We start from the raw sequence: 25,177 nt of genomic DNA, 5'->3' as shown, positions 1-25,177 counted from the left end.
TCACATGGCAAATAAATGCCTTGTTCAAGGCCCCCCAAATCTTGTCCCAACCGACAAGGTCAGACTAGACCCCTTCGAGACCTTGCTGCACAGGACTTGGGGCTGCTCCCTGATTTGTGGTGCGTCCTTTCTCACCTCCATCCATCTGGAAGCATCATACCCAAGCCTATGGCAGATTCTTGCACAGTTCTCTCTGCCTGCTGGAATCCTCTCCCTTCTAGGCTCAGCTCAGGTGATCAACAAGGCACCAGCACCTCCAGGAAATCTAACTTTTACTTCCCAACCGGAAGGAATTTCTCTCCTTACACTTCTCGTTCCTTTCTGCTTCACCTGTTCCCAAGACCTCACAGGGACTTTAGAGAGACTTCTGTACCTACAGGTCTCATTCCCTACTCTTCCCATTAGAAGGTCAATGACAACAGTGCCTGTGGTTCTTAACACCTGTATGCACAGCATCAAATACAGTGCATATGGTAGGTACCTAATAAATGTTGCCTGAACTGAAATGAAATAAAATCCTCATCCACCTCCCTATACAATGGAGATAAGCCTGGGCTTTTCCACATGGACAACATAGCAGAGTTTCTATCCTCCATCCATCCCAAGAGGACCACAGCCTTCCACCACAAGGCTATCTGGTCCATGAGGTGACCAGGCTAACACCTAAGGCACAAAGAGGCTAGCAGAAGAGGAAGGCCCCAACTAGCAAAGCACGTTCATGAAAGGTCTCCACTTTTCCATGGCCTTTCCTAACTATATCTACTATGATCCCACAACATTTCAAGGCAGAGGAGCTAGGTATTGTCCCGATTTTACAAATGACCTCTGGCCTAGAAGTTCTAGATCTATGCCTTTAGTCCAAAGCGAAACATGGGGAAGCTAGGAGAGCCAGGACTTGAATCCAGGTCCCACAGCCCCAGCCCTCAAAGGTCAATGATTCCAAAGGGAGCCAATGAAGAAATCCCCTGATGCCGATGCTGAAAGGTGGAGCATGTGGCTGCCACCTCGCACTGAGGGAGAATCCGCTCCTTCTTGAAGTGGAGGGGGCCCCTGCTACTTTCTGGATAACTTGACTTTGGCCCTCTTTTCTCATCTCAGCGGTTATCCAGATAGAGCTAACGCAAGTCAGGAGACTCCACACTAACGTCCCCTTTGTGACCAGCATTCTGAATGATTGTCTCAACGAACTAGAAGAACTGAGTCTGACACATTCAGAGAGAGGCCTCCAATAAATCAGCAGATCTGGGAACCTCAGTTTCTTTATCCATAAAATGGGGGTAATATATGTGCACTACCTGCCCACAGAGCTATTCTGAGAAAGTGTTTGAAAACTGTCAAGTGTTCTAGAAACTAGCTATCTACTATTATTATCATTCCCCTCTAGTGAGTGTCTTTAAGAGACTTTGCAGGTGCCTTGTAGCACCTGTGAAAAAACAAAAAAAGAAATATACAGAAATGAGGGGGGTGGCTAGAATTAGTAGGTGTCCTATATAATCTAGTCTAACTGATTCTAGTCATTTAAGCCTGATGTTTCACCTCATTAACACTAACTAAAATGCACATAGCACTTAAGACTCCAACATTTCATCGAGAAATTAAGAGCAAACCTGTAGAGGACGCAGGATGCTAATAGCTCAGGCTATGAAGTGGCCCCTTTGTCCCCTGCTGGTGACCCCTGCCTGGAGCATTCCAGGTCACCAAGGTGAGGAGACAGGCCAGGGACCCATCAAACACAGTATGGCGTGTGACACACAGGCCGAGAAAGAGCGTGGAGCAAAAAGCCGGGCTGGGGGCAGCACACAGAGGGTGGAGTGACCATGGGTAGGTCTCTTCTTTCTCCTCCATGGGCCTGAGCTTCCCCAAACTTAAAATAAGGGGAGCTGGATTCTATCATTCAATCATCAAGTGCGTAGTGTATGGCCATCTACACACTACATACTGGGCATGGTCAGAGCCAGAGGAGATGGCAGGGCATGGAAGGGAGACTGCTGCGGTCCCTGGATGTCTCAGCACAGACCACCTTGGCATCCTTTCCCCAGGTGCTTAGAGAAACCTATGTGTGCCCGTGGGCTCTGTGCCTGGGTGCCCTCAAGGCACAGTGGCCTTTGGCATCACAGGGCACCCTGTGGTACAAGGAGATTCTGAGCCCACGGCCTGGCTCTGCCAGTTACTGTCTTTCTGGTCCTGACAGACTCCCTTCCTCCATCAGGGCCTCAGTCTTCTCATCTGTAAAAGGAGGGGACTGGCTGCCATGAAATCTAATGCTCTGCCCCAGGAGCTTGTATCCATCCCATTTACACCAGGAGGGGTCACGGGCCCAACGCCATTCAACACGAGCCCACGTCAGGCACTTCATGAACAGACAGCTGCTCGAGGAATGAACTCACGACAGGGATGATCCTCAAGGGAGGAGCCTCAGGGTTGCCAGGGGTCCTCCAAGGGCCTGACTCTAGGCTGTTTCATGGCTATCCATCCCCATGTCCAGGATGCTCCCCCGGCTTCCCCTGCACTCAGCCCAAATCCCACCTCCCGCAAAGAAGCACACTTCCTGATCCCTCCTGGACAGCAGGTAGTGTGCTTCGGCAGTCCCTGGCACAGAGTAAATGCGTAATGAATTGTTTGTGGACTAAAAGGAGAAATCGTCTTATCCGTTAATAGTCAGTGGTCTCAATTAACACCCAAAATTCTTTTATTTATTTTTGTTGTTTTTCTGTATCACAGTTGCTTCCAAATGACCCTCTCTCTGCCGAGACTCCTTCTGTAGCAAAGGACAAAGGTTAAGTGAATCAGGCCAGCCTCGCAGCCATCCTGGACAGCACTGGCAGCATCCCATGTTCACAGCCCACTGCCTTCAGAACAAAGACTGGCCACGGTGCTCATCAGAACTCCGGGGTCTCTGAGCACTGTTTCCCTTCAGTGCAATGGGGTCATCAGGTCTGAAAATCCTCCTGATTTTACTGCTTCTGTTCTGTCCCAGCTCATGGAATTCTTCCCAAGTCTCTCTGATTTCCTCATCTTTGCCTTCTCTTATGGCACAAAAACATCACATTCTACTTCTGGGCCACAACCCCCAATCAACTGGCAATCACTGTTTCTAGCTTTTCCCTACAGTGAAGAGTTCTGCTATGAATACTGAGGTACTTACGGGACATTTTGCTCTGTCTTCAATCTCCCTGGGGTATATGCCCAGAATGATGGGGTTACATATGTTGCATATGAACATTTCAGTCATTTTTTTCACCTAATTCCAAGTTAATTTTCCAAGTGGTTGGATGGCTGCACCCCTGGTGCATTAGAATGTGCCCATCTTCCCAAAGTCACTCATTTGTTCTTTTAAAAACTGTTAAATCCTTTGACATCACATAAGCAAAGTATAAGGTTTACAAAGCTCTTTAAAATGTGTAAGCCTTACGGAGTAGATGCATGTTAGCTATTTTCGTATTTATCTATCGGGAAAGAGCTCTTTGTCCTAAATGCTTGTGCTGATTGCCAAGACAGCCTGGATATTATTACTTCATTACAGAAGTTGGATGAAAAACATGTTTCTACTTCACTTCTTCTGTGTATTTGGCCTACACTGACTTTGTACATTTTTAGAAATTTTTATAAAATCCAAATTGTCCATTTTGTCTTAAGTGAGCCCCTCTATCTGTTGTTTACTTAGGGATTCCTCCCCTGACCACAGGTATAAAGGAGCCACCTTCCATTCTAGGAGGACTGAATATCAGGTGGGAGGGAGACCTTAGAAGTGAAAAGGTCAGAGCCAGAAGAGACCTGGACCACTGCATGTGATGGTTAGAAAAGCCCTTAGACACCATCTAGTCTCACCCCGCCATGTGCCATGTCAGGAAACTGAGACCCAGAGATGAAAAGTGACCTCGGTACATCCCAAAGGAAGAACACCTTATGCCCGAATCAGAAAACTCGCTGTTTTTATATAGAGATGATAGGATCAGCTACAACCCCAAATGCTGATAAAGCGAGGCAGAAATGTAAATATTCTAAGCCCTATGTGGCTTTTGCATTAAAATGAAGAAGAAAAGAGTTCATGGTGATGGGGTGCTAAAACAATTTTTTAAAGGAAACATCCGTATTTTGACCCACATTCTTCATGCACCAGTTAACTAGAAAATTACAAAACCTGCGTAGTTCAGATAAACGGTAGCACAGGGATTAGCGCGACTCTCCCAACCCATCTCCACTGCTCCCCCCTCAACGGGGTGGGCTCCTCGAATTCTGACGAGGGAGGGCCGCTACCAGGAAGGTGCGGCAGCACCCACCTGCCAGGGCAGAAGGCAGCCTCCAAGAGAACAGCCTGGCCGCGTTCCCAGCGTCACGCTGATGCGGCTGAGGGGGGTGGGGGGGAACCTCCTCTTACAGCACCCAGAGCGTAATTAAATATTAAGTCCCTCTTTGATGCACGCGAAGTCTGACTAAGAGGATTACCCGCCACACTGAGGCTGGCAGACCCACATTTCTGGTAATTGAAGTTTGCAATGTCATTATCTTTCCTTATCTTTGCTCATTAAGAAACTATCTTTAGCCTCCTGTTACCTGAAATCCAACCAGCACCTAGGAAGGCAGAAAGAGAAGGAAAGTACAGCTCAGTCTAAGGGACAGACTGGCCTGGGGGTCGGGAGCTAACAGGTGAAGGAAGCCTGGTCTCCCTCAGCTAGGCAGCCGACCTCATAGAATGTAAGTGGGTCATCTGACCGCAGGTGGGCCTGAAGACAAATCATCACCCCTCCCACACCCTAGGATGTGGCCCTTGGCCTCCGCCATGCCATCCGTCCTGGACCCCCTGCAAGGGCAGGCCTTGCACGAAGCCCGAACCTGCCTTGGTGGCGACCACCCTCAGGAGCCCACATGGAACAAGTCATCCTTTCAGCTGATGCTACCGTGGGCCCTCCCCTCCCCTCCAGGGTCACCTCCCACCCGCCACGTCTCTGCCGAGCACACAGCAGGGCTTCACGCCTCCGCACCATCCAACAACAAGCATTTATTGAACACCTTCTGCATGCCAAGAAGAGTACTAAGAGATGCAAAGACCAAAGGAAAACAGCCCTTCCCTTTATGGAGCTTCCAACCAGTCAAGAGAAATGATATGTGCCCCTACTTACAAGCACAGCATGTGCACAAGGTCGAGATGGGGTGACTTTGGCCCATCTGTTTTGGGGAAGGGGGATCAGAGGGCCTCACGTGAGAGGTGGTCCCTGAGCTGAGCTCTGGGGAGTCCAAGAGGCAGAGAGGAAAGAGGCGTGAGTGGCAGGAATGAAGACAGGCAGGGCAAAGGCCCACAGAATGCCACACGTGGACCTGTGGCTGGAACACAGACTGTAAGGCTTGACTTTCAAGGAGCGTGTGTGTGCGTGGACAGGTGGGTACGTGAACCTATGTGAGGGTGCAGGCAACACTCGAAGTTTACAGAGGTTTAGCTAAGGTTTGCAAGACGCCTCACAAGCAGGGTCTCACTTGAGCCTTATAACGCTGTTATCTCCTCTTTGAGGGTGAGAAAACCGAGGCAGACAATGGTTACATGACTTGTCCAGGATCAACCAGCTGGTAAGTGTCTGAGGCTGGATTTGAACTCAGGTTTTCCTGACTCCAGGTCCAGAGCTCTATCTACTTTCGCACCTAAGGCAGTGTGTGTGTGGTGTGTGTGTGTGTAGATTGTAAAGGTAGGCAAAAGCCTTTCTGCCAAGTACAGGGGTTTGTACTTGATAACAAAATGAAGGAATGAAGGAATGAAGGAATGAATGAATGAATGAGCATTTATTAAGTACTTGTTATCTACCAGTTCCTGTGCTAAACACTGGGGCACAAATACAAAAGGTAAACATGGTGGGTCACTAAAGCAGCAGAGAATGATGAGCAAAAGAACTGAGAGTGCAGGAAGTCTGAGGAGCCAGAGTGTGGTCCAGGAGGGCAGGGAAGTGGGAGGGGAGAAGGCAAGAATGTGAGGGTAGGGCCACGTTATGGAGGACTTGAATGACATGTGAAAGAGCTCACCCTCTATTCTCCAGGCTACGTCAGACCCCACTAAGAGGCTCCCAGGGCAGCCAGCTGAGAAGAGCTGCTGCCAGCTCCTCCTGGTCATGTCCCTCCCCAACTTCACAAGCCCAATGGGATGGCGGCAGAAGAACCAACATGGCGGCTCCCTCTGCTAGGATGAGGGGAGTCTCTACCACCACCCCTCCAGGGCCAGAGAAGACCCAGGCTCTCCCATCTGCCCAGCCATTACATGCCAAGGTCGTCTGGGCTTTCCCATTTGCCCTTCAGGCCTCCAGGAACCACCATCTGATGCCAAGGGCCTCTGGGCCATGCTCTCTGTCCCCACCACTGTGCCCTTAAGACTTTCATGCCTTTCCACTGGCCCTGCAAATGGTCTCCTTTACGTCTTGTGTCCTGCAATTAGAGTGTGATCTCTCCTTGCTTTGGGTACCCATCGCTTAGCACAGAGCTAGGCACACAGTAAACACTCAATAAATAATTTTTCATTTATCTGCATTGTGTTATCTGATTAGGAGAAGTAAAGAGGCCTTCATGCAGAACACTGATGTTTCCCATTTCTGAAGTCAGGCTCAGAATGCCTCCCTATCTGTCTCCCAGAAATAGCATTAGAATAGCAGAGGAAAGAGATGGCAAAGTTCTCTGGCCTATGTTCCAAAGGGTTACTAGTCACTTCAAATATTTCTGAGTTTCTACAAAAGTGAAGAACAAAGGAAAGAAAGAAAAAGAAAAAAGAGGGAGGGAGGAAAGGAAGGAAGGAAGGAAGAGGAGAGGGAGGGAGGAAGGAAGGAAGGAAGGAAGGAAGGAAGGAAGGAAGGAAGGAAGGAAGGAAGGAAGGGAGGGAGGAAGGGAAGAAAGGAGGGAGGGAGGAAGGCAGGAAGAGAAGGAGGAAGGGAGGAAGGAAGGAAGGAAGGAGGAAGGAAGGAAGGAAGGAAGGAAGGAAGGAAGGAAGGAAGGAAGGAAGGAAGGAAGGAAGGGAAAGAAAGAAAAGAGAGTTAAACATATGTTAGTTACCTCTCCAGAAGATTACGCTACTTACCTACTTTTCACTGACACTCTTGGTGGCTCTGGTGAGATAATGGGGGGGGGGATCCTTGATGCTCACCCCCCACCCCCACCCCAGGGAGGAGAGTGAGCCACCAAGCTGCCAGAGAGCCCTGCTTCAGGCTAGTCCTGGGTGTCAGAAGGTGCAGGATTCCTTTCTCATCTGGCATAGGGAATAAGGGATGACGAGGGTAAGGTGGGGATGAGGATAATAGCCTTTATACAGCACTTTAAGGTTTGCAAAGTGCTTTACTAATATCTCCTTTGATTCTTGCAACTCTCAGAGGTGTTACTATTATACCATTTTACAGATGAGGAAACTGAGGCAGAAACAGTCGAGTGACTTGCTCAGGGTCACCCAGCTAGTAAGTGTCTGAGGCTAGATTTGAACTCCAGTCTTCTTGACTCCAGGCCCAGCTCTCAGCCTCCCCCGAGGTGGACGTGTTACTTTGAAGATGGGCACACTTAAACTGCCGCTACCTCATTTAAATGGGGAGCCCTCCAGAGTCAAACCTCAAAGCGGGGCGGCAGGTTTGTAGCTAGTTCACAGAGCCACCAGTAACCATCACTAGCGGCATAACCACAAGTGGCGTCTGCAGCCAGAGGCACTAGCATTCTGTCTCAAAATGGGCGAGCGCAAGGCCCCCATCTGCTGAGCTGAGACGAAACTACTGCCCGTGGGACTCCACTTCCTTGTCATCGCTGCAATCATGATGTTCTCTTACAAAACAAGCATTCATTAAGCACCTACTGGGTCCTGAGCACCTGGCGAGCTCCTGGGAAGCGGGAGGTGAGGTTCCCAAGCCCCTAAGCACCCCAAGGTCAGTCTGGCAAAGCCAGATCCCACTCCACCCACCGCTACAGGGGACGCCCATGCAGGGCGATGTGAAGCTTCCAAGGGAAGACGGGGCAGTCAGAGGGTGCCGAAGGAGAGGAGGGGAAGCCGCTCACCTGGGTCTGGGGCCACGTGGCCTTGAGAATGGCTTCTGTCCGGAAGAACACCAGCAGCTTCCTGTCCTGTCTGTGAGATGGAAGGAGCGCTCCATGCTCTGCAAGACCCGGACACGTGGCTCAACGGGCAAGGCGTCGTCGGCACAGAAGGGCCGGAACCACTCCAGCAGGTCATCGGACGAAAGGAGCCTTTCTCTGAACGGTAAGAGCCACAACCATTTATTTGCAGGTCTAACTGCACATAGAAGCTTACAACTAGTCATACCTGACCAGGGTGTGCAGTCCCACTGCGTCTGGGAGCCTTCCCTGGGACACCCGGACCCGTCCCCAAAGAAGACCCAGAGACAAGGATGGGCTGCACAAATGAGACGCCAGATGTCCCTGCCTCGTGGCAGCCTTCTGTGGCACCAGAGCTCGCCCTGGATCTGCTGGTGACAGCAGAGATTCCTCGAGTCATTGGCCAAAGACCCGGAGCTGGAGGGAGCCCGGGAGCCCAGGAGCCAGCCAGGGAGGCCACAAAGAGTCAGCGGCAGAACGAGGATTTGAACCCAGGGCTTCTGCTGGCAAATCCAGAGCTCTTCTCACTGCAGCGAGAGGCAGCTGAGTGGTGCGCTGGAGAGAGTGACGGGAAGCGGCTGGTGCTCAGGTGTCTCAGTCATGTCTCACTCTCCGTAGCCCCTTTTGGGGTTTTCTGGGCAGAGATAATGGAGTGGTCTGCCATTTCCTTCTCCAGCTCATTTTACAGATGAGGAAACTGAGGCAAACTGGGTGAAGTGACTTGCCCAGGGCCACACAGCTAGTAAAATAATCATTTTATTGGAATGGCACCAAATCTATATTCTACTAATTGAGCACAACCATGTGAAATAAGCCCTTCCCTGTTTAGGTAATCCTTTATTTCTATAAAGTTTTGCAATTTATTCATATGATTGTGTGTCCTGGAAAGCAGATTGCCATATCACTTGCACGCTTTGTAGTCATTCTGAATGGAGTGTTTTCTATCTTTTTTCTGCTGGACTTTGTTGGTAGTATACCAAAAAACTAATAACTTATGTGTGCTTATATCCTGCTACTTTACTGAAGTTAGTAGTAGTTTCTATTAATTTCAGTTGAATCACTTGAAACCTCTAAGGAAACAATCATATCATCTGCAAAAGGCAATAATTTTGTCTCTTCTTTGCTTCTTCCTCAATTTCTTTTTCTTAACTTTCTGCTGTAGCTAGTATTTCCAGAATTATAACAGATGACAGTGGTAGCAGTGGGTATCCTTGCTTTACCCCTGACCTTACTGAAAAAGCTTCTGGTGTTTTTAATCCATTAGAGATAGTGTTAACTCTTGGCTTTAGACAGATCCTAGTTACTATATTAAGGAAAGATCTATTTGTTCTTTTGCTTTCTAGTGTTTTTCATGGAAATGTGTGTTAAATTTTGTCCAAAGCTACTGACATCATCATGTGAGTTTTATTATTTTTGTTTTTAATATCAAATATTATTATGTTTGTAGAATTCTTAATCCTGAACGGACCTTGCTTTTTTGTTTTAAATCCAGCGTGGCCATATGTTTGATTCTTAGAATCTGTTGCTTTAAACTTATTACCGTCATTTAGCTCCTTACAGATTCCCAGCTTCAATCATCTTTCAGTGTTTCTCGTGGCTCCTGTGTTTGTGTTTCCAAGTTTCTATTCAGCTGTGATCTTTTCTTCTGGAATACTTGATAATCCTCTATTCTGTTAAAGACTGACACCTCCCCCCTTAACTCCCCGCAGGATTACACTCAGGTTTGCAGGGTAAATTATTCTTGGTTATAAGCTTTTCTCTTTTGCCCTTTGGAGCACAGCATACCCAGATTTTCTCTACTTCAAAGCTGTTCCATCATAGTCTTGCAAACTGCATGATCCTTTTCTATTTTTCAGGAGTCCTCTACTTAGGTAAGGACTTCTACCTTCTGTTCGAAGCTACTTATTCTCTGTCCACTTTTTTCTTGAAAGCTCGAATTTCACATAAGCTTTTACTTTCTGTCTCTTGCTTCATTTCTCCAAGCCAGTCTTAAAGTCCTTGTGGCCAATCCCTTCTTTGCCCTGAGGATCTCTCTAGGTTTATCTCATGGGCTTCTCTTCCCCCTCCTCATTTTCTCTGGTTCACTCCAATCTCATGCCTCTCTTTCACTATGGATGGGGATTCTGTGCTAAGCCTAGACTCAGCTCGCTCTCACACTCCTGTAGCAGGGAGCAGGTCCTGCCTGGCCAGACTCCACCAGGACACCGCTGCTCTAGCAGCACTGGGGACGAAGACTAGGTCCTGCCCTGGGCCAGACTCCTTCTCCTCTGGGGTGTCTTAACATGGGTTTTGACCCTAGTCCTTCTCTTACACAAGCCTCAGCTAGCCAGTGGCTCCACATGCGAAAGGCCTGCAAGCAGAGCTCGTACTAGGTGCCTGGTACTGGTCCTGTTCTTCAGGAGGGCCCTGGTTAGAGTGATGGTTTCAGGCCCCCTGGAGTGTGCCCCGGTGCCAGGTTCCCAGGAGTTCACTGGCCCCGGTCCTATGGCACAGCTGAAACTTGCTTCCTTGATACTGCAGCGGCCTCAACCTCTGCAGTGATTCTAATGAGGGCTGCCAGGCACGGTGCCCTGTGCCTTCAAAGGCCCCAGACAAGCACGTGCTTCCGGTTCTGTGAGCTCCGGGGGACTGGTTCTGGGCCCCCTGTTCTAACAGTCCAAGGCTGAGATCCTGCTGGTTTTAGACCCCGACTCAGGACACTGGCTTGACTGTGATCAGAAGGCCACAGGCTTCTGGCACTATCTCGGGCAGCCCTGGAGAGATGGAAGAGCTCATGGTCTCTTTCTCTGGGTATTTTTCATCATTCTTTCTTCCGGTGCACTGTCAGAACTTTGCTGGAGTGTTTGTGGGAGACCTGGGCTCCTCTAGGACCTTCCACAGAATTGATTAGCCTCCGTAGTTTGTTTTAAATGAAGTAAAACATATATGTGCGTGTGTGCACACACACATTGGTCTACTGATATACACGTATCGACATACATTAGGTCCTGGGACCATGCTGTAGAGGGCGCTGAGCATGTATGTGTGTGTAACTTACACTCTTAAAAGCACTGGTGTCCTAGCTTGTTGAGAGGTTAACAAGCTTGCCCAGGGGCACATGTATCCGAGGCAGGACCTCATCACAGGCTGTCCTGATTTCAAAACTGGCTCTTTACTAAAACTCACGGGCTCCCCAGGAACAGAAATTACTGAGGAGTGGCCATCAGCCACTGGAGGAGGGAGCTTCTATCCTGGGAGTTCTCCACACTGCTGAAATCATAGGTATACGTGTGCGTATGCACGTGCACACACACACACACACACACACACACGTTAAGACTAATAACACTTTTTGGAGTTTGAAAAGCCAAAATAGGAGGGAAAAAGTGACCCTGTTATTACTGGCTTCTTTTTTTTTCAGAATGCAGATTTAAGAATAAAAGGAAAGCATTACCTAACAAAGGAAAAATGAGCTAACAGAAACTCTGAATAAAAGATGGGGCCTTGCAGAGAACCTAATGAGCTGCACCATCTGTCCAGCTCCTGACTGAGCACTGAGTGCTCTGCTCTTAAGAACCCCATGCACTTGACAATGGGTATGGTCATCCCCAATGCCAGGATGAGGAAAGCGAGGTACAGGGTGGTGACCTGATCTGGTGCCTGTGACCTCGACTGCAGGGTTCTCTCTAATCCCTCCGGGCAGAACAAAGCCGAGGAACACATGTTATAGTAGAGACAAATGAAGACATGTAATGAGCTGTTTTGGGGGCTGTGGGAATTTTTCTGTTATGAAATAGTAAGGGGGAGGGTTTGGGCCTGATGAAAGGCAAAAACAAAACCTGAGGGGGAAGGCAATTATTGGATGCAACACCTCCCTCATCACCTCTTGAATTTCTACCCATTCATTGAAACCCCAAACCAAAGCCATGTCTTCCACAAAGCTTTCCCTGATCCACACGGGCCACTGGGGATCCCACTGGACCCTGTCTCCCCATCATGGCAGACTTACCCCCATTGGACCTCCAACCTCCCATCACACTCTACTCGGACTTTTCTAAAGTATTTACCATGAACCAACATGAAGTGCAATTCTCAAGTCTCCTACCTCCCTTGTGGACAGTACATCCCATAAGGACAGAGTGCACAATGGCCATGATATATACCTTGTCTCAGGACCTAAGTCATGCTTTGCAGGTATCTAACTGGTACAATGAAAAGTTCACTGGCTTTGGCCCCAGAGGACATGGGTTCAAATCCTGTCTCTGCTGCTTACTTAGTACCTATGTGACCCTCGGCAAGTGTCTTAATCTCTCTGGTTGAACCAGACGGCCTTCAAGGTCCATTCCAGCTCTGAAGATAGGATTCTATGAGGCTATGAATAAATGTCTGTTGATGTTATCTGAAGGCATAAAGAATAAAACCCTGGTCAAAGATGTTCTACAGTCTAGAAAGACACGGTAGTATTTGAGTTGACATCTTCCCCAGGGTAACCCGCTTAAGAATGAATCTTCACCATAGCGGAGCCATCAACCCTGAATGCTGTGACATTACAGCGACCGGCCTTGACTCCAAACAACAGAGGGGAGAAGGCTCCTTCTCCCCTCTGTTGCAGGGAGGGCTACGGACAGGGAACACTACACACAAGGCCAGCCTTTTTCAAGGCTGATTAGCTTGGCCAAACTGCGTCCTTCCCTCTTTTTGATTCTTCGTTATAAGGTGGAGCTCTTGGGTTGGGAAATTTAAGTGACGTAAAAAAATAACAAGAACTTTTTTAAAAAAAAGAATCTTGCTGACTACATTCAAAAGTATCCGTCAAGTTGAAAAGAGTCTTCCACAGAAAAGTGGAACCCAATTGTTCCGTCCTCACAGAGATTCTTCAATGCAGACAGCACAGAGGATTTCCCCCAACTCAACAACGCAGCCTGAGATTTTGAACTGAATGCTTCATGGTGCAGCAGGGTGGCAATCATAAGGTACTGTCATCGTGACACGAAGACCCTTACACCGAATACAGGATGTCACCTCCCCCCCTGCCCCAGAGACTCTGCCGCATGCACTGAGCTCCATCATCCCAGGGCCTGGGCCACGCCGTAGGATGGACACTGACCAGAAGAAGGTACCTGGGCCTAGCGAGGGACTAAAAGTCGGGGCACACAAGGATGGCTGAAAGAACAGGAATGTTAAACGTGTGAGTGAGAAAACCTGTCATCCACAGCCATCCCAAGGGCTATCCGATGGAAGAGAGACTTGGTTTACTTGGGATGGCTGGTACCGAGACCCGAGCCAGGAACAAGGGGAGGAAGTCATGAGCCGCTGCGCCTCAGCTCCACATAGGGAGGAATTTCTAACCATCGGAGCTGGACAATCCAGAATGTGCCACCTTGGTGAGCGGCCAGGGGTCCGTCGTCGGGGAGGCTCCTGGAGGAGATGGACGAGATGGCTCCCAAACCCCGGGTGTGGCTCAGATTCCACGACAGCGATCAGGGAAGGAGGCGCCCCAAGATGGGAATGCTTTCGATTCTTCGAGCGTCCCCCATCGGAATGAAGTTGTTCTCTTTGAAAGGCTCTGCAGGCCGAGAGAGATGTCGAGCCTCACCAGGCTGCTTCCCTTTTCTTCCTGGACCCTGGATGCCACAGTAAGGAACTGTCCTCTGCCCCGCGAGAGGGGCCAGACTGGCGGGCCCCGAGGCAGGCTCTCTATTTGCTCTATCTCTGCCATGCTGTGTTGTTACTGGAATCCCAGGATCTTCGGGGGGGGGGCCCACACTGCACTCTGTCTGCATGCACTTAGCTGACACACTTTTGGACCGACTGGAAACACGGTGATAGTGCTCGCGCACAGTGGGGCCCACAGGGCCACCAAGCTGCTGGTTTATCCCATGCGTGTTGCCTCCTCGTTGCTTTGCCGCCGGTCCTTGTGTCCCATCCCAGGCACTGCTGTCAACCCCAGAACTCTCCTCCTCAACCACATGCAGTGGCTCCCCACTGTTTCAAGGAGCTTTGCAAGCCCTTCTCAACCTGTCCCACACCCAGCTTTGCAGCCCCCAATCCTACAGTCCAGCTAACGGCCTCTCCCCGGTCCTCCCTCACGACACTCCTCCTCCAACCCCAGGCCCCTTCACCGGCCTTCCTTTCTCCCCTGCAAGAGGCTTCTCAGTCACTGCCTTCCAGGGGGAGCCTCTCAGGATCTGTATGTGCCTGCTTTGTCCAGACCTGCGCCGATCAGCTGTACACGCGTCGTCTTCCCCATCAGAAGGGACGTCCTGGTGCATGCTTTGCCTGATGCCCTGCCCCAGACGCTTGCTCCACGGTTACCGATTCCTTGTGAGTCAGTCCTCAGAGGTAACGAGCCTGTCCTGTGCCCGCTCAACGTGGTCACAGATGGGATGGTCATTACAGGGTAGGCAGAGCACACTGTCTGGGGCAGTTACTGGGTTAGGAGTGAAAAAGAAAGGAAAGCAGAATTTCCCTGAAGAAGCAGGGAGGGGACGCAAACTCAGATAGCTGGATTTCTAGGAAGAGAGACCAGAGGCTGACCACAAGGCAGGCCAAGACGCCTTAAATAAAGCATTTGTCTAGCACCCATTTAGTTTAACTAAACCCAGGTGTAGTGAACAAAGTGCCAGGCCTGCAGGCGAGAAGACCCGAGTTCAGATTCTGCCTCAGATACACACTAGCTGTGAAATCCTGGGAAAGTCACTTCACCGCTGCTGCCTCACTTTCCTCATCTGTAAAGTGGAAATCCCAGTAACCCCTCCCTGAGGATCAGATGAAGTAGTGACTGAGGAGCATTCAGCTGGCTATCACTGCTTGTTATCAGCATCAGCATTATCAGCAGTGGAATCCCTCTTTCCAAGCCTGCTTCCCCACCTTTAAAGTGAAACGAAGCCTCTCCAACCCCTCTTCATTCCAGCCCCTTCCTTCTTGTAACAACTGCCTGTTTGTCCTATGTCTCCCCCTTAGACTATAAGCTCCTTGAAGGCAGGGGCTGTCTTTCTATCCCTGGTGCCAAGCATAGTGTAGGCAATTAATTGGTTGTTCATTGACTGACTGACTGAAATGGCCTCGATGACCGTGACAGTCCCTTCCTGCTCTCAGTCAGGACTCTGTGTCCTCAGGAGCCCTCAGGGATCTGCCTAGACCCCCGACTTCAGAACTGGAGGTGGAGAGAGCCTTCAGGGACAGGCCCCGGCTGGGGTGGGCCCCACACTTACCCCTTTTCCACGCTTGCATGCACCGATGAAATGATACTTTCCAGGACATGGAGTGGGTCCCCAGGCACGGGCAGGTCAGGGATACCCCCACTGTCCAAGGAAAAGAAAAGCAGAGAGGAGCTTACTAAGCCATCACCCAAACAGAGAGAGCTGGTCCCTGGGCACCGAGGTGGAGAAGGAGGTGACTGCACACCTCTGGATTCCACACCACGCGAGGGGCCCATCCCCAGGGGAACGCTGCTTCCATGCCCGAAGAAGCGTTTGGGGCTGGCAATCTCCCAATGACCATTGCCAAGTGACCCTCAGAGCACGATGGTCATGAAACCGACAGAGGACCTCGTGTGTCCAGTCCTCCACCCACCCCGGGAGCAGTGAGGGTGGGGCAGTGGGCTGTGGGCACCATCTGAGGCAGAGTGAGCCTCTGACTTCTGAAGACACTGCCCCAAAGGCCATTCATAGAGCAGCCAACGGAGGTGCAACATGGCCCTTCCAGGAGCAGAGGAGCAGAGCATACCTGGGCATGTCCCCCAGGCTGCCTCCCCAGCTGAACGGGGGCTCCCACAGGCAAACAGGCCCACAGTCAGTCAGCAAACATTTGCTACATGCCCACTAAGGGCCAGGCCCTGTGCCCATACTGGAGAGACAAGGAAACACAGAAAGTCTCTGGCCTGGGGAGCTCACAGTCTAACAGGAAAGACTTCCTCTTCTCTGCCTTTGCATCAGGAACATACAGTGCCGTGCCTGGCACACAGCAGGTGCTCAATAAATGCTTATTTACTGAGTCAAGATAGAGCTCCCAAAGTAGGAAGACTTTACAACCAAAGACCTCTGCCTCTCAAAGGCAGGGGCTCAGGGTGTGCACAGTCACAAAAAGAAACATGACATTTAGCAGGCTCCAGCGAGAGCCAAGTGTCCGGACTGCAGCGTCAGGAGCGGGTAACACCCGCCTCTGCACACTCCTGGAGGCTTCTGAAATATTGTCAGAGTCAGGAAGAAGAATAAGCTACACTCTCCAGGTAGGCACATGTTAACAGCTAATCATCTATGTGCCCAATGTTAGCACACATTACCCTCCTGGGCATATCTAGGAGGCCCAACAGCTGATGGGCCCACAGAGGAAAGGGTAAGATGAGCAGCCCGACCCCCTTCTGACAGCCAGGACCCCCCCTGAGACCTGGACCCCCCTCCGAGAGCCAGCCCACCCTCTGAGAGCTGGACCTCCCTCTGAGAACTGGACCCCTCTCTGAGAGCCCAACCTCCTTCTAAGAGCCAGAACACCCTCTGAGACCTGGACCCCCCTCTGAGAGCCTGACCCCCTTCTGGGAGCCCGACCCCCCTCTGGGAGCCGGACCCCCTCTGAGATCCCGGGATCCTTGGGCCTTTGGGGTAAACTGGAGGGTCTTTCTGGGAGGCCTCTGATATTTTCATCAGCGCTGGGCTGGGCTGACCAGTAAGGAGAAGGAGACAGGCCCCCAACTCCTGCTGGCTCATTCCTTGGGCCAGGCTGGATTCTGGGCCTGAGGCTGCTGGCCCCCTCCCAAAGCACAGGGGGACAGTGTCTCCACAAAGCTGCTAAGTGGGAGCACAGCAGATGGGGAGAGTGCCAGCCGAAGCCTACCGCCACAAACCACAGGCTGAAAACAGGCTACTGTCCCCGTGCACAGCATAAAGCTTGGCTGGAGAAGCAAAAATAACAACAAAAGAAAGTGATAATTACAATTCCCAGGGCCTGGATGTGAGATATGAGCCATCACGGCTGCAAAGGGACACGTCTCCTATTGTTTTGATTCCGAGGGCCAACAACCCCAAATCTCTGGGAGCAGAAAAGGAACAGAGCCAAATTGCTTAGAATTCGTTATTTCCAAAACTCAGAGGGTATTTTGTGTCACAGCTGCCAGAGCCCTCCAGGCATTGAGGGGAACCTGGCTGGAGGCGGGTGTAATTAAAGCTATGAAGACTCCTAGATTGGGCTCCGCATTTAATCACAGAGCTCCTCAAGAGCAGCAAAGAATGACAAAGAATGCTTCTGAGCAGAATAAATTAAACGCTGCTCAATCTTCTGGCCTCATTGGGCGATCCAAAGGAAAGCTCTGGATGCCTCTTTATTCTCCGGGCTCCCTTTCCAGGCTCGCTCCTGCTTTTCCATCTCCTCGGCCGGTTGTGTGCTGAGACCCCAAAGAGCACCCTCACTTTGGACCGGGGCTTCCTTTCAAACTGTGATCAGATAAAGGAGGTGGGATCTCCAGGGGCGGGCCCTCCCCCGGCTCTAACCACATTCTCCTAAGCCCACCCAGGACCCACCTGAGCCCGCCAGAGGCCTCTGCCACCTTCCCCAGGCTTTGGTAGAAGGAAGCAGGTGGAAACAGAAGCCCTGTCATATTCTCTGGCTCCATCCGTGAGACTCCATCCCACGTGGAACAGGGGCACTTGCTGTGCGGGCGCGCACTGCCAGCCCCTCGCGTTCTTCCTGCCCCGGCTTCCCTGGCCCCTTCACGTCTGAGTGCTCCGAAGCCCCTGGGGAAAGCCTCACGCTTCCTTCCTCCCACCAGGCCCATATCCGGCCTGTCTCCCACCAACACCACCAGACAGGGGTCACTCAGCCTGCGGGCACGAGGGCTCTGGAGGCCCTGCATGTCATCCACCTTCTTCCTAATCTTGGTCACATAAGGTATTTCCCTGATACTGGGCCCATTCCCCGGGGCCCGGCCTTCACCTCCTCCCACCGACGTCAGGACACGGCTGAAGAAATCACAAACCAAGGGGCTGCCCTCACCCTCCTCTCTTCTCCACATTTTCCCTGGGCTCCCTCATTCACTCAGCAGCCCCAACTATCTCCTCCCTGCTGACAACACCCCAATCTACTGAAATGACAACAGCAGTGACTAGCCTGCATCTAGTGCTTGCAGACTTCCAAAGGGCTTGACCAATATTACCTCACTACATTCACAACAGCCCTGGCAGGTCAGTGCTATTACTGTCTCCCTGTGATAGTGGAGGAAACCAAGGGAGATGACTTGCCCAGGGTCACCAGGCCAGGCGGTACTGAGGCTGAATTTGAACTCAGGCCTTCCTGCCTCCACACCCAGTGCGCTCTCCACTGGTTCTTCCTAGACTTTGCCTTCACTGGCTTTGTACACAGCTGCACGGGCCCATGTTGTCCCCAGCTCAGAGCCTGGCATCCAGCAAGCACTACATAAATGCTTGTAGATGATCTGCTGTCCGGCCGGCGCTGGCTCTGGCTCCTCGGGACCCCGGGCCCGGCCCCTCCCCGCCAGCCTGGCCTGGGTCACCGGGTCTCTGACCCCCGCAGCCCCTCAGATGACGACCCCTCTTCGTCCTCAGGGCTGTGTTTAACTGCATCCCTGGTTTTCTGAAAACCCTTCAAGGCTCCTGGACGTCTGTCAAATCACAACTCCAAGTCCTCGGACAGGCTCTCAAAGCTTCCGGCCACACCTCACATTCCTGTCCTCCAGTCAGAGCCCACCAGCCACACTGTCCCCTGGAGCAGGCTTCTGCTCTGCTCCCTTCTCAGCCTTCCCTGCTGACCTGCCCGACCCCTGAAAAGCCACACCAAACTCCCATCCTGTCCCCCAGGAAGCCTCTGCTCACTCCCCCACCATCAGTCACAGTAACAACTCACACCTCTGAACTCTTTTAGGCCCATGAGGCAGGTAGCACAGGCATTACTGTTCCCACTTTATAGATGAGGAAACTGAGCTGTCCATGGTCACTGATCTCCTGGAAATGGGTGTGAACCCAGATCTCCAGGCTCTGGGACAGTGCTTTTCCCAGTGCCTCTTACTGACCTTTTCCCTCAGGACTCACAGGACACACAGGGCCTGCAGTGAGATTGTGCTGACCCAGGGATGGGGTAAAGCACAAGCTGGACATGGTCCTTGGGGCCAAGGACTTCACCACCCTGCAGGGCCTGAGGCCCTACTGCAGCAGCAGGATGCGGGGCAACTGCAGGAGGCCTGGCCTCCCCCTACCAGCCAGGCCTGTCTCTGCATACAGCAGGACTTTCACAAAGGCTGAAGAGGGCTCCCTGCTGAGCCACATGGACAACTGCGTTGGCCACCATCGATGAGCCTGGGACCACAGCTAAGGGACGCCGGCTCATCTTTGTGAACAAGGAGGGTCAGAGGCAGTGTTGGGGGGTGGAGGGCCCTGGCTGCCACCTCCTGAAGACGCAGGCTGAGTCTGGCCACCCAGCATCTCAGCATTAATACTAGAAGCTCCAGCACGGGGATCCATCTGCATTGGCAAACAGGGTTTAGCTGCAGCAAAGTCCCAACCCAGGGAGCTCAGAGGGAGGCCAGAGAAACCCCCAAAATCACCAGCCCTGTTGCAACAGGGGAACAAGAGAACTCCAAGGCAGTGGCCCCCCGGGAAGCCAAACCACATCAGACCACGCCTCGGCCCACCACATCTCCCAAGGACAGCTATGGGAAGATGCCTCCTTTCATGCTCTTGGCGCTCACCACCTGGCTCACCTCAACAGAGAGAGCACGCACATGACCGCGCCGTGGACGACTGTCTTGGTGGAAAGGTCCAAGGGGCCCACAGCCACCTCCAACAGCTGCTGCACCATGGCCAGCGGCTGCCCGTCCAGACACATGGTGATGGCCTGCTCCTGGATCTTGGCCTTCTCAGATCGCGAGAGGTCATAGAGGTCAGCATAGTGCCGGAACTTGTCCTGTGGAGAGACAGGCAGAGGGGACGTGAGCAGGCACCATCCGGGGGGCAGACCCTAAGGCTCCCTGGGGGCTGTGGCCGGCCTTCAGGAAAACAGCATCCCAGAGAGGAGCATAGGCCAGAGGGTGTCCTGTGCACCACGCCCCAAGAGCTCATGAAGCAGGCGCTCGGCTGCCCGGAGCTGGTCGGCACAGGGAGCTTCCAGTGTGGAATGGACCTCCAGCTAAGGCCGGCTGACACCTCCCCTGGCCAAGAGCCTGGCCAGCGAAGGCGCCTGCCTGGGGTCACAGGGCCGGAAGGCATCAGCTCCCCACGACACTGCGTGATCTGCCCCTCCCTCCATCTGTCTGTCTGTGTACATAGGACCCTGGTGGGGAGCTTGTGAGGGAACTCACCTGCTCACTGTTCTTCAGGGAAGCAATGAAGCTGTGCTGGAGTGTCTCCAGGTGAGCCAGGGACTGCTCCAGGTGTCTGAGGGCATCCCTGTAAAGGACAGGGGAAGCGGCAGGCTCCTCTGAATCCTGGTCCAGATTTCTCTTCCTGCGCTTCTCAATAAAATGTTCGATGGTGGCGATAGCCTTCCGTGTCATCTCTGTACGGGCATCCACGGTCAGCTTAGGGGAAAGAAAAGCAAGTCTTTGGGCTCTGCTTAGGGAAATGTGACCAAGAAGCCTGCAGGTCAGGCTTTCCCTCCAGTCCCCTGCAGCCCCCTCCCACGTGTCACCCCCCACTAGAGGAGCTCTGGGCAAACCAGTCCCCCTTTCCTATTCTTGCCCTGGGGGACCATTCATGCCCTCTCAACATCAGGACTGAAGCCCACACCCTATCCTGCTCCCAATGCCACTGCCCTTTGACCAGTAAGGCCTTGAGGCCAGAAAACATCTCTGCTTTTGTATTGTGACTCCCTCCCCTTAGCACCATGCTTCATCCTTCACCCCTAGACTACTGCAGTAGCTGCTGGGGGTGTGGTCTCCCTGCCTCCAGCCTCTCCCTGCCCCAGTCCACCCTGCCCTCAGTTATCAAAGTCACCTTCCTTTAAAGACAGAGTTGACTCTCATCACCTCCAAAAGCTCCCTATTGCCTTCAGGATCAAAGAGAAAATCCTCCATTTGGCCTTTAATCCTCCCTAAGGTGGCCCCTTTCCACCTCATACCACCTCGCCAGCGGCCACGGGCCTCCTGGCTGTTCCTCCCCCTCCAGCCTCCATCTCCCATCTCCCTTCTCCGGGTGTTTTCCCAGCAGTGTGCCATGACTGGAATGCCTTCCCTGCCCTTCTCCACCTCCTGGCTGGGTCCCACCTTCTACGGGAAGCCTTTTCTGATCCCCTTCATTCTGGCGTGGTGATTGTCGTTTGGCCTTCATTCACACCAATGCAGCCCAAAGGCAAAGACCTGAGCTACTCGTGAACTGGATTTCAGGTTGGCACGGCAGCCCAAGTTGTTAGGCTTACTGTCTCTTCCAGAATCATCAAAGTCCAGTGGCAAGGCAAAGGTCAAGACCACAGGTGATAGCCCAGGATGCAGTTCTAAATGAAGGCCCTTCCTTACAAGAACTGATGCTGAGTGAGGTGAGCAGAAGCAGGAGAACGTCGTACACAGTAACAGCCATGTTGTACGATGATCAACTATGATGGACTTGGCTCTTCTCAGCAATGCAAGGGTCTAAGACATATCCAAAAGACTCATGATGGAAATACTGTCCACATCCAGAAATATGAAGTCTGAATGCAGCTCGAAGCATTCTGTGATCTCCTTTTATCTTTTTTTTTCTTTCTTTGTTTCATTTCTTTCTCGTGGTTTTCCCTTTTGCTCTGATTCTTCTTTCACAACATGACTAATATGGAAATGTGTTTAATATGACTGTACAAGTATAGCCTATATCATATTGCTTGCTGTCTTGGGGAAGGGGGAAGGGAGGGAGAAAGAAAAATTTGGAATTCAAGATCTTGTAAAAATGAATGCTGAAAACTATCTTTACGTGTAATTGGGGAAAAAAATATCATTAAGTGAATAATTAACTAATGAATTATGGTCTTTCCCAGGCCTTACTTAGTTTGTCCAAGGCCATGCTCATTCAAGACTTGGGGCTAGGTAAGAATTGAGCAAAAGACGGCCAATGTACCATCCCCAAAGGATTAATCAGGCTGGAGGAGAGCCAGAGCAGAAAACAATTCTCACATCTTCCCTCTGAGACGAGCCCACCCGAGATGATGCTGGGCACATTTGGCTTTAACCGAGGGTTTGCATATCGTCTTCCTGATTAGACCGAGCTCCTGGAGAGCAGAGAACTGTGTTTTGCCTTTCTTTGTATCCCCAGGGCCTAGCACACTGAAGGTGCTTAATAAATGCTTACTGACTCCTGCCTGGCACACAGGAAGCACTACATTCATTCACTGCGTGTATCGTTCAGTTCCTCTCTTGTTCTCCTCTCCATTCAGGAAATTCAACAGATATTTCTTAAGGCCCTACTATGGAGAGAACGCTCCACAGAGACAGGCAGTCCTGGCTGGCAAGGCTAGAGTCCAATCTTCAGACACAGGGGCTCCTGGCTACGTCACGCATAGGCGTGACTTCTCTCCTCAGGAGCAAATAAGGCAGGGTGGTGCACAGGAAAGAACCAGGCCTCCAGACAACCAGCCCCCCTGATTCCCTGCTCCATACACCAAGGACCCTCCACTGGGGCAGGGCTAATTACAGCTGGTATCCCCTCTACACTGAATGAAGCTCAAACAGAAGATGGCGGTAGATGAGTGAATGGACTCCCTGGGGGGCCCCCTTGGCTTCCACCCCCACCTTGGCACAGAAAGGCCCTCCTCACTCTGCCCTCGGCCCCTTCCCCTGCTGGCTCAGCTGCTCTCTGTGCAAGGAACGTGCCCAGGGCATCTTCTCCAGCCTCTGCCCCCGCTTCTCCAGACGGGCTCTACGCCCCCTCCACAGCCCCCTCAACTCCCCTTTGTCCAGCTTCTTTGTGATGAGTGGTCCTCCTCCACTGGAACAGAAGCTCCCTGAGGACAGGCATACAGCATGTATGTAACAGAGTATACATCTGTATATATGCGTGTATATATGTGTGTAATATAGTACACATAGAGTAAGCTCTCCCCAGAGCTTAGCCAAGGGCCTGGCGCAGACTGAGCTCTTAGTAAATGTTTGTTTACTGGTGGACTTCTCACTTCAAACGATCTTTAGCCAAACGCTTTTTTAAAAAACGAAATGCATCTCGACAGTTATTAACAGAATCCCAAGTAAACAAATTCAGGACCATATTCATTATTCAGAGATGACATGATTCTCCCGGAGATCGAACCATATTAACAGTGGAGGAGCTCAGGGCTGTCCCTGACTGCCCAGGGGCTTTCTTGACTCACGCTGTGATTGCTTTTTTCCAATTTACAAAAACATGTCCATTACCCAGAGGCCCTCGGATACTCTTCCAGAAACACAAATTTAACAATGAAATTTCATGTACGGGTTTTTAAAAATGAGACAAACAAATAATGAGGTGGAGAATTCTAATGGAGAGAAAGCAGGCTGTCCCTGTCTCACTCCCTACCTCTGTAGGGCTGCGCAGCTAGCGCCTGTCCTGAAGACTCTTCTCACAGTCCACGGGGCATGCAGAATACAGAGGATCTCTGGTTCCATGACGATCCACCCCACGTCTCTAAACTAGTAACCCTAGGAGTGAGCTCAGGGCTGTTCCAAGAGGACGGCTGTGAAGGCAGGCCACACTATGATGAGCAGCATGAGATGCTCAGCAGGCCTGGGGCTAAAAAACCCTTTTTCCGATTGAGCCCTCAACAGTCTCCCCCTCCCCAAATGACCCAGATGTTCTTACTGGGGTCACCCTGACTCCGCTCAGCAGAAAGACGGCTCCTCCAAGGCCCGAGTCCAAGCCCTGTCTCTGACCCTCAACAAAAAGCCAGCAGCCAAACCCTCCCACGAGGGGCTGGGCGAGTGCGAGCATGGCCCAGGGACAGAGGGCCAGTCTTGGAGGGTCCCTCACCACGGCAAGCCCACCTCGGAGACACTGAGGAATATCACAGGGGCCAGGCCTGTTCCAGCGAAACCCCGGCTCTACCCCCTGCCCAAAAGAGCTACTGCACCCTTCCATCGGGCAGAACCTCGGGTGACAGATGAGGAAACTGAGCCCAGCATCGCACAGGAAGTCTGTCGGAGGCCAGGTTGGAGCCCAAGTCTTCCTGGGCTGGGCATGATGTTCAAGAAACCCCCCGTCCTCAAGGAGCTTACGTTCTGCTGGGAAGAAATAGCCAACACAGAAGGAGTGCGGCGCTGCTGCGGACTTGCTGCGATTCCGAGGGCTCGCAAGGAACCCGGATGAGGGCTGGTGCCCACGCTGCGCCTCGAAGGAGCCCAGGCATTCCATGAGGCTGAGGGGACCCGGCAGGACACGGCCAGCACAGCTGTCCTCCTGGGCAGAGACGCCAAAGCCAGGGACGGCATCTCCCATCCAGGGACGATCTGGCTGGGCCACAGATGGTGACAGGCATCCCCAGGACGGGCCAGAGCTAGGCTGGTGATGGAGAGCCTGCAGGGGCCGCAGGGCCGCAGGCGAGACACACTGTGGGTATACGGGAGGTGAAGGCGAGGCCAGCACTGAGGAGACGTCATGGGAACAAAAGGAGGTGACTGGGAAGACGGCGCAGCCCTTGATGGAAACGGGCCTGTAGGAGTGCTGCCTGGCTCCTGTTTTGGGCGCCTGGAGTGAAGGAAGATAAAATGCATTCTCTTTTGACTGTGTTGAGTTTGAGACACTGAACAGGAATCCAGGGGGAAATGTCCAGTAGGCAGCTGATGGTCTGAGGCTGGAGCTCAGAAGACAAAGGCAGCTCTGCAGACTTGGGGATCATTGGCGTGGAGGTGGTAAACCGAGACAGGGGAGCACAGAAGACCACAGCAGATGCCTTGGGGACACCTCCAGTTAGGAGGTGAGACCAGGATGACGATCCAGCAAAGGTGGGAAAGAAGGTGGGAGAAAAGCCAGGGGAGAGCCAGGTCACAGAAGCCCAGAGAGGAGGAGGAGGAGGGAGTGACAGGCCTTAGGGGTCATCCTGTCTTACAAAAGACACCAGGACAGTCTACATCCACCCCAACTAGGGGCCACAAACCTCCATGGAAGACCAGAGCTAACAGAGGGCTTGCTTCCCTCCTCCCGAGAAGGCCCACTCTGCTGCTGTCCAGGGCTCACAATCCCTTCTCTTATTCCTGAAT

At 52.0% G+C, this 25,177-nt stretch overlaps 1 protein-coding gene across 1 annotated transcript in view; it reads right to left on the bottom strand.

Annotated features, from left to right (window-relative positions):
* NBAS (NBAS subunit of NRZ tethering complex) overlaps positions 1–25,177 on the bottom strand; it is a 252,708-nt gene that overhangs the window by 38,805 nt on the left and 188,726 nt on the right. The window contains 5 exon segments of the mRNA XM_078149224.1: positions 8,005–8,072; positions 8,075–8,199; positions 15,255–15,344; positions 19,748–19,950; positions 20,345–20,563. Of these exon segments, the coding sequence (XP_078005350.1) occupies positions 8,005–8,072; positions 8,075–8,199; positions 15,255–15,344; positions 19,748–19,950; positions 20,345–20,563 (705 nt within the window).

This window comes from Phascolarctos cinereus, unplaced genomic scaffold (genome assembly GCF_003287225.1).
Source record: "Phascolarctos cinereus isolate Bilbo 61053 unplaced genomic scaffold, phaCin_HiC Scaffold_2;HRSCAF=192, whole genome shotgun sequence".
Lineage (NCBI taxonomy): Eukaryota > Metazoa > Chordata > Mammalia > Diprotodontia > Phascolarctidae > Phascolarctos > Phascolarctos cinereus.
Note: the sequence above shows the minus strand (reverse complement) of the source record. Positions and strands in the feature narration are given on the sequence as shown.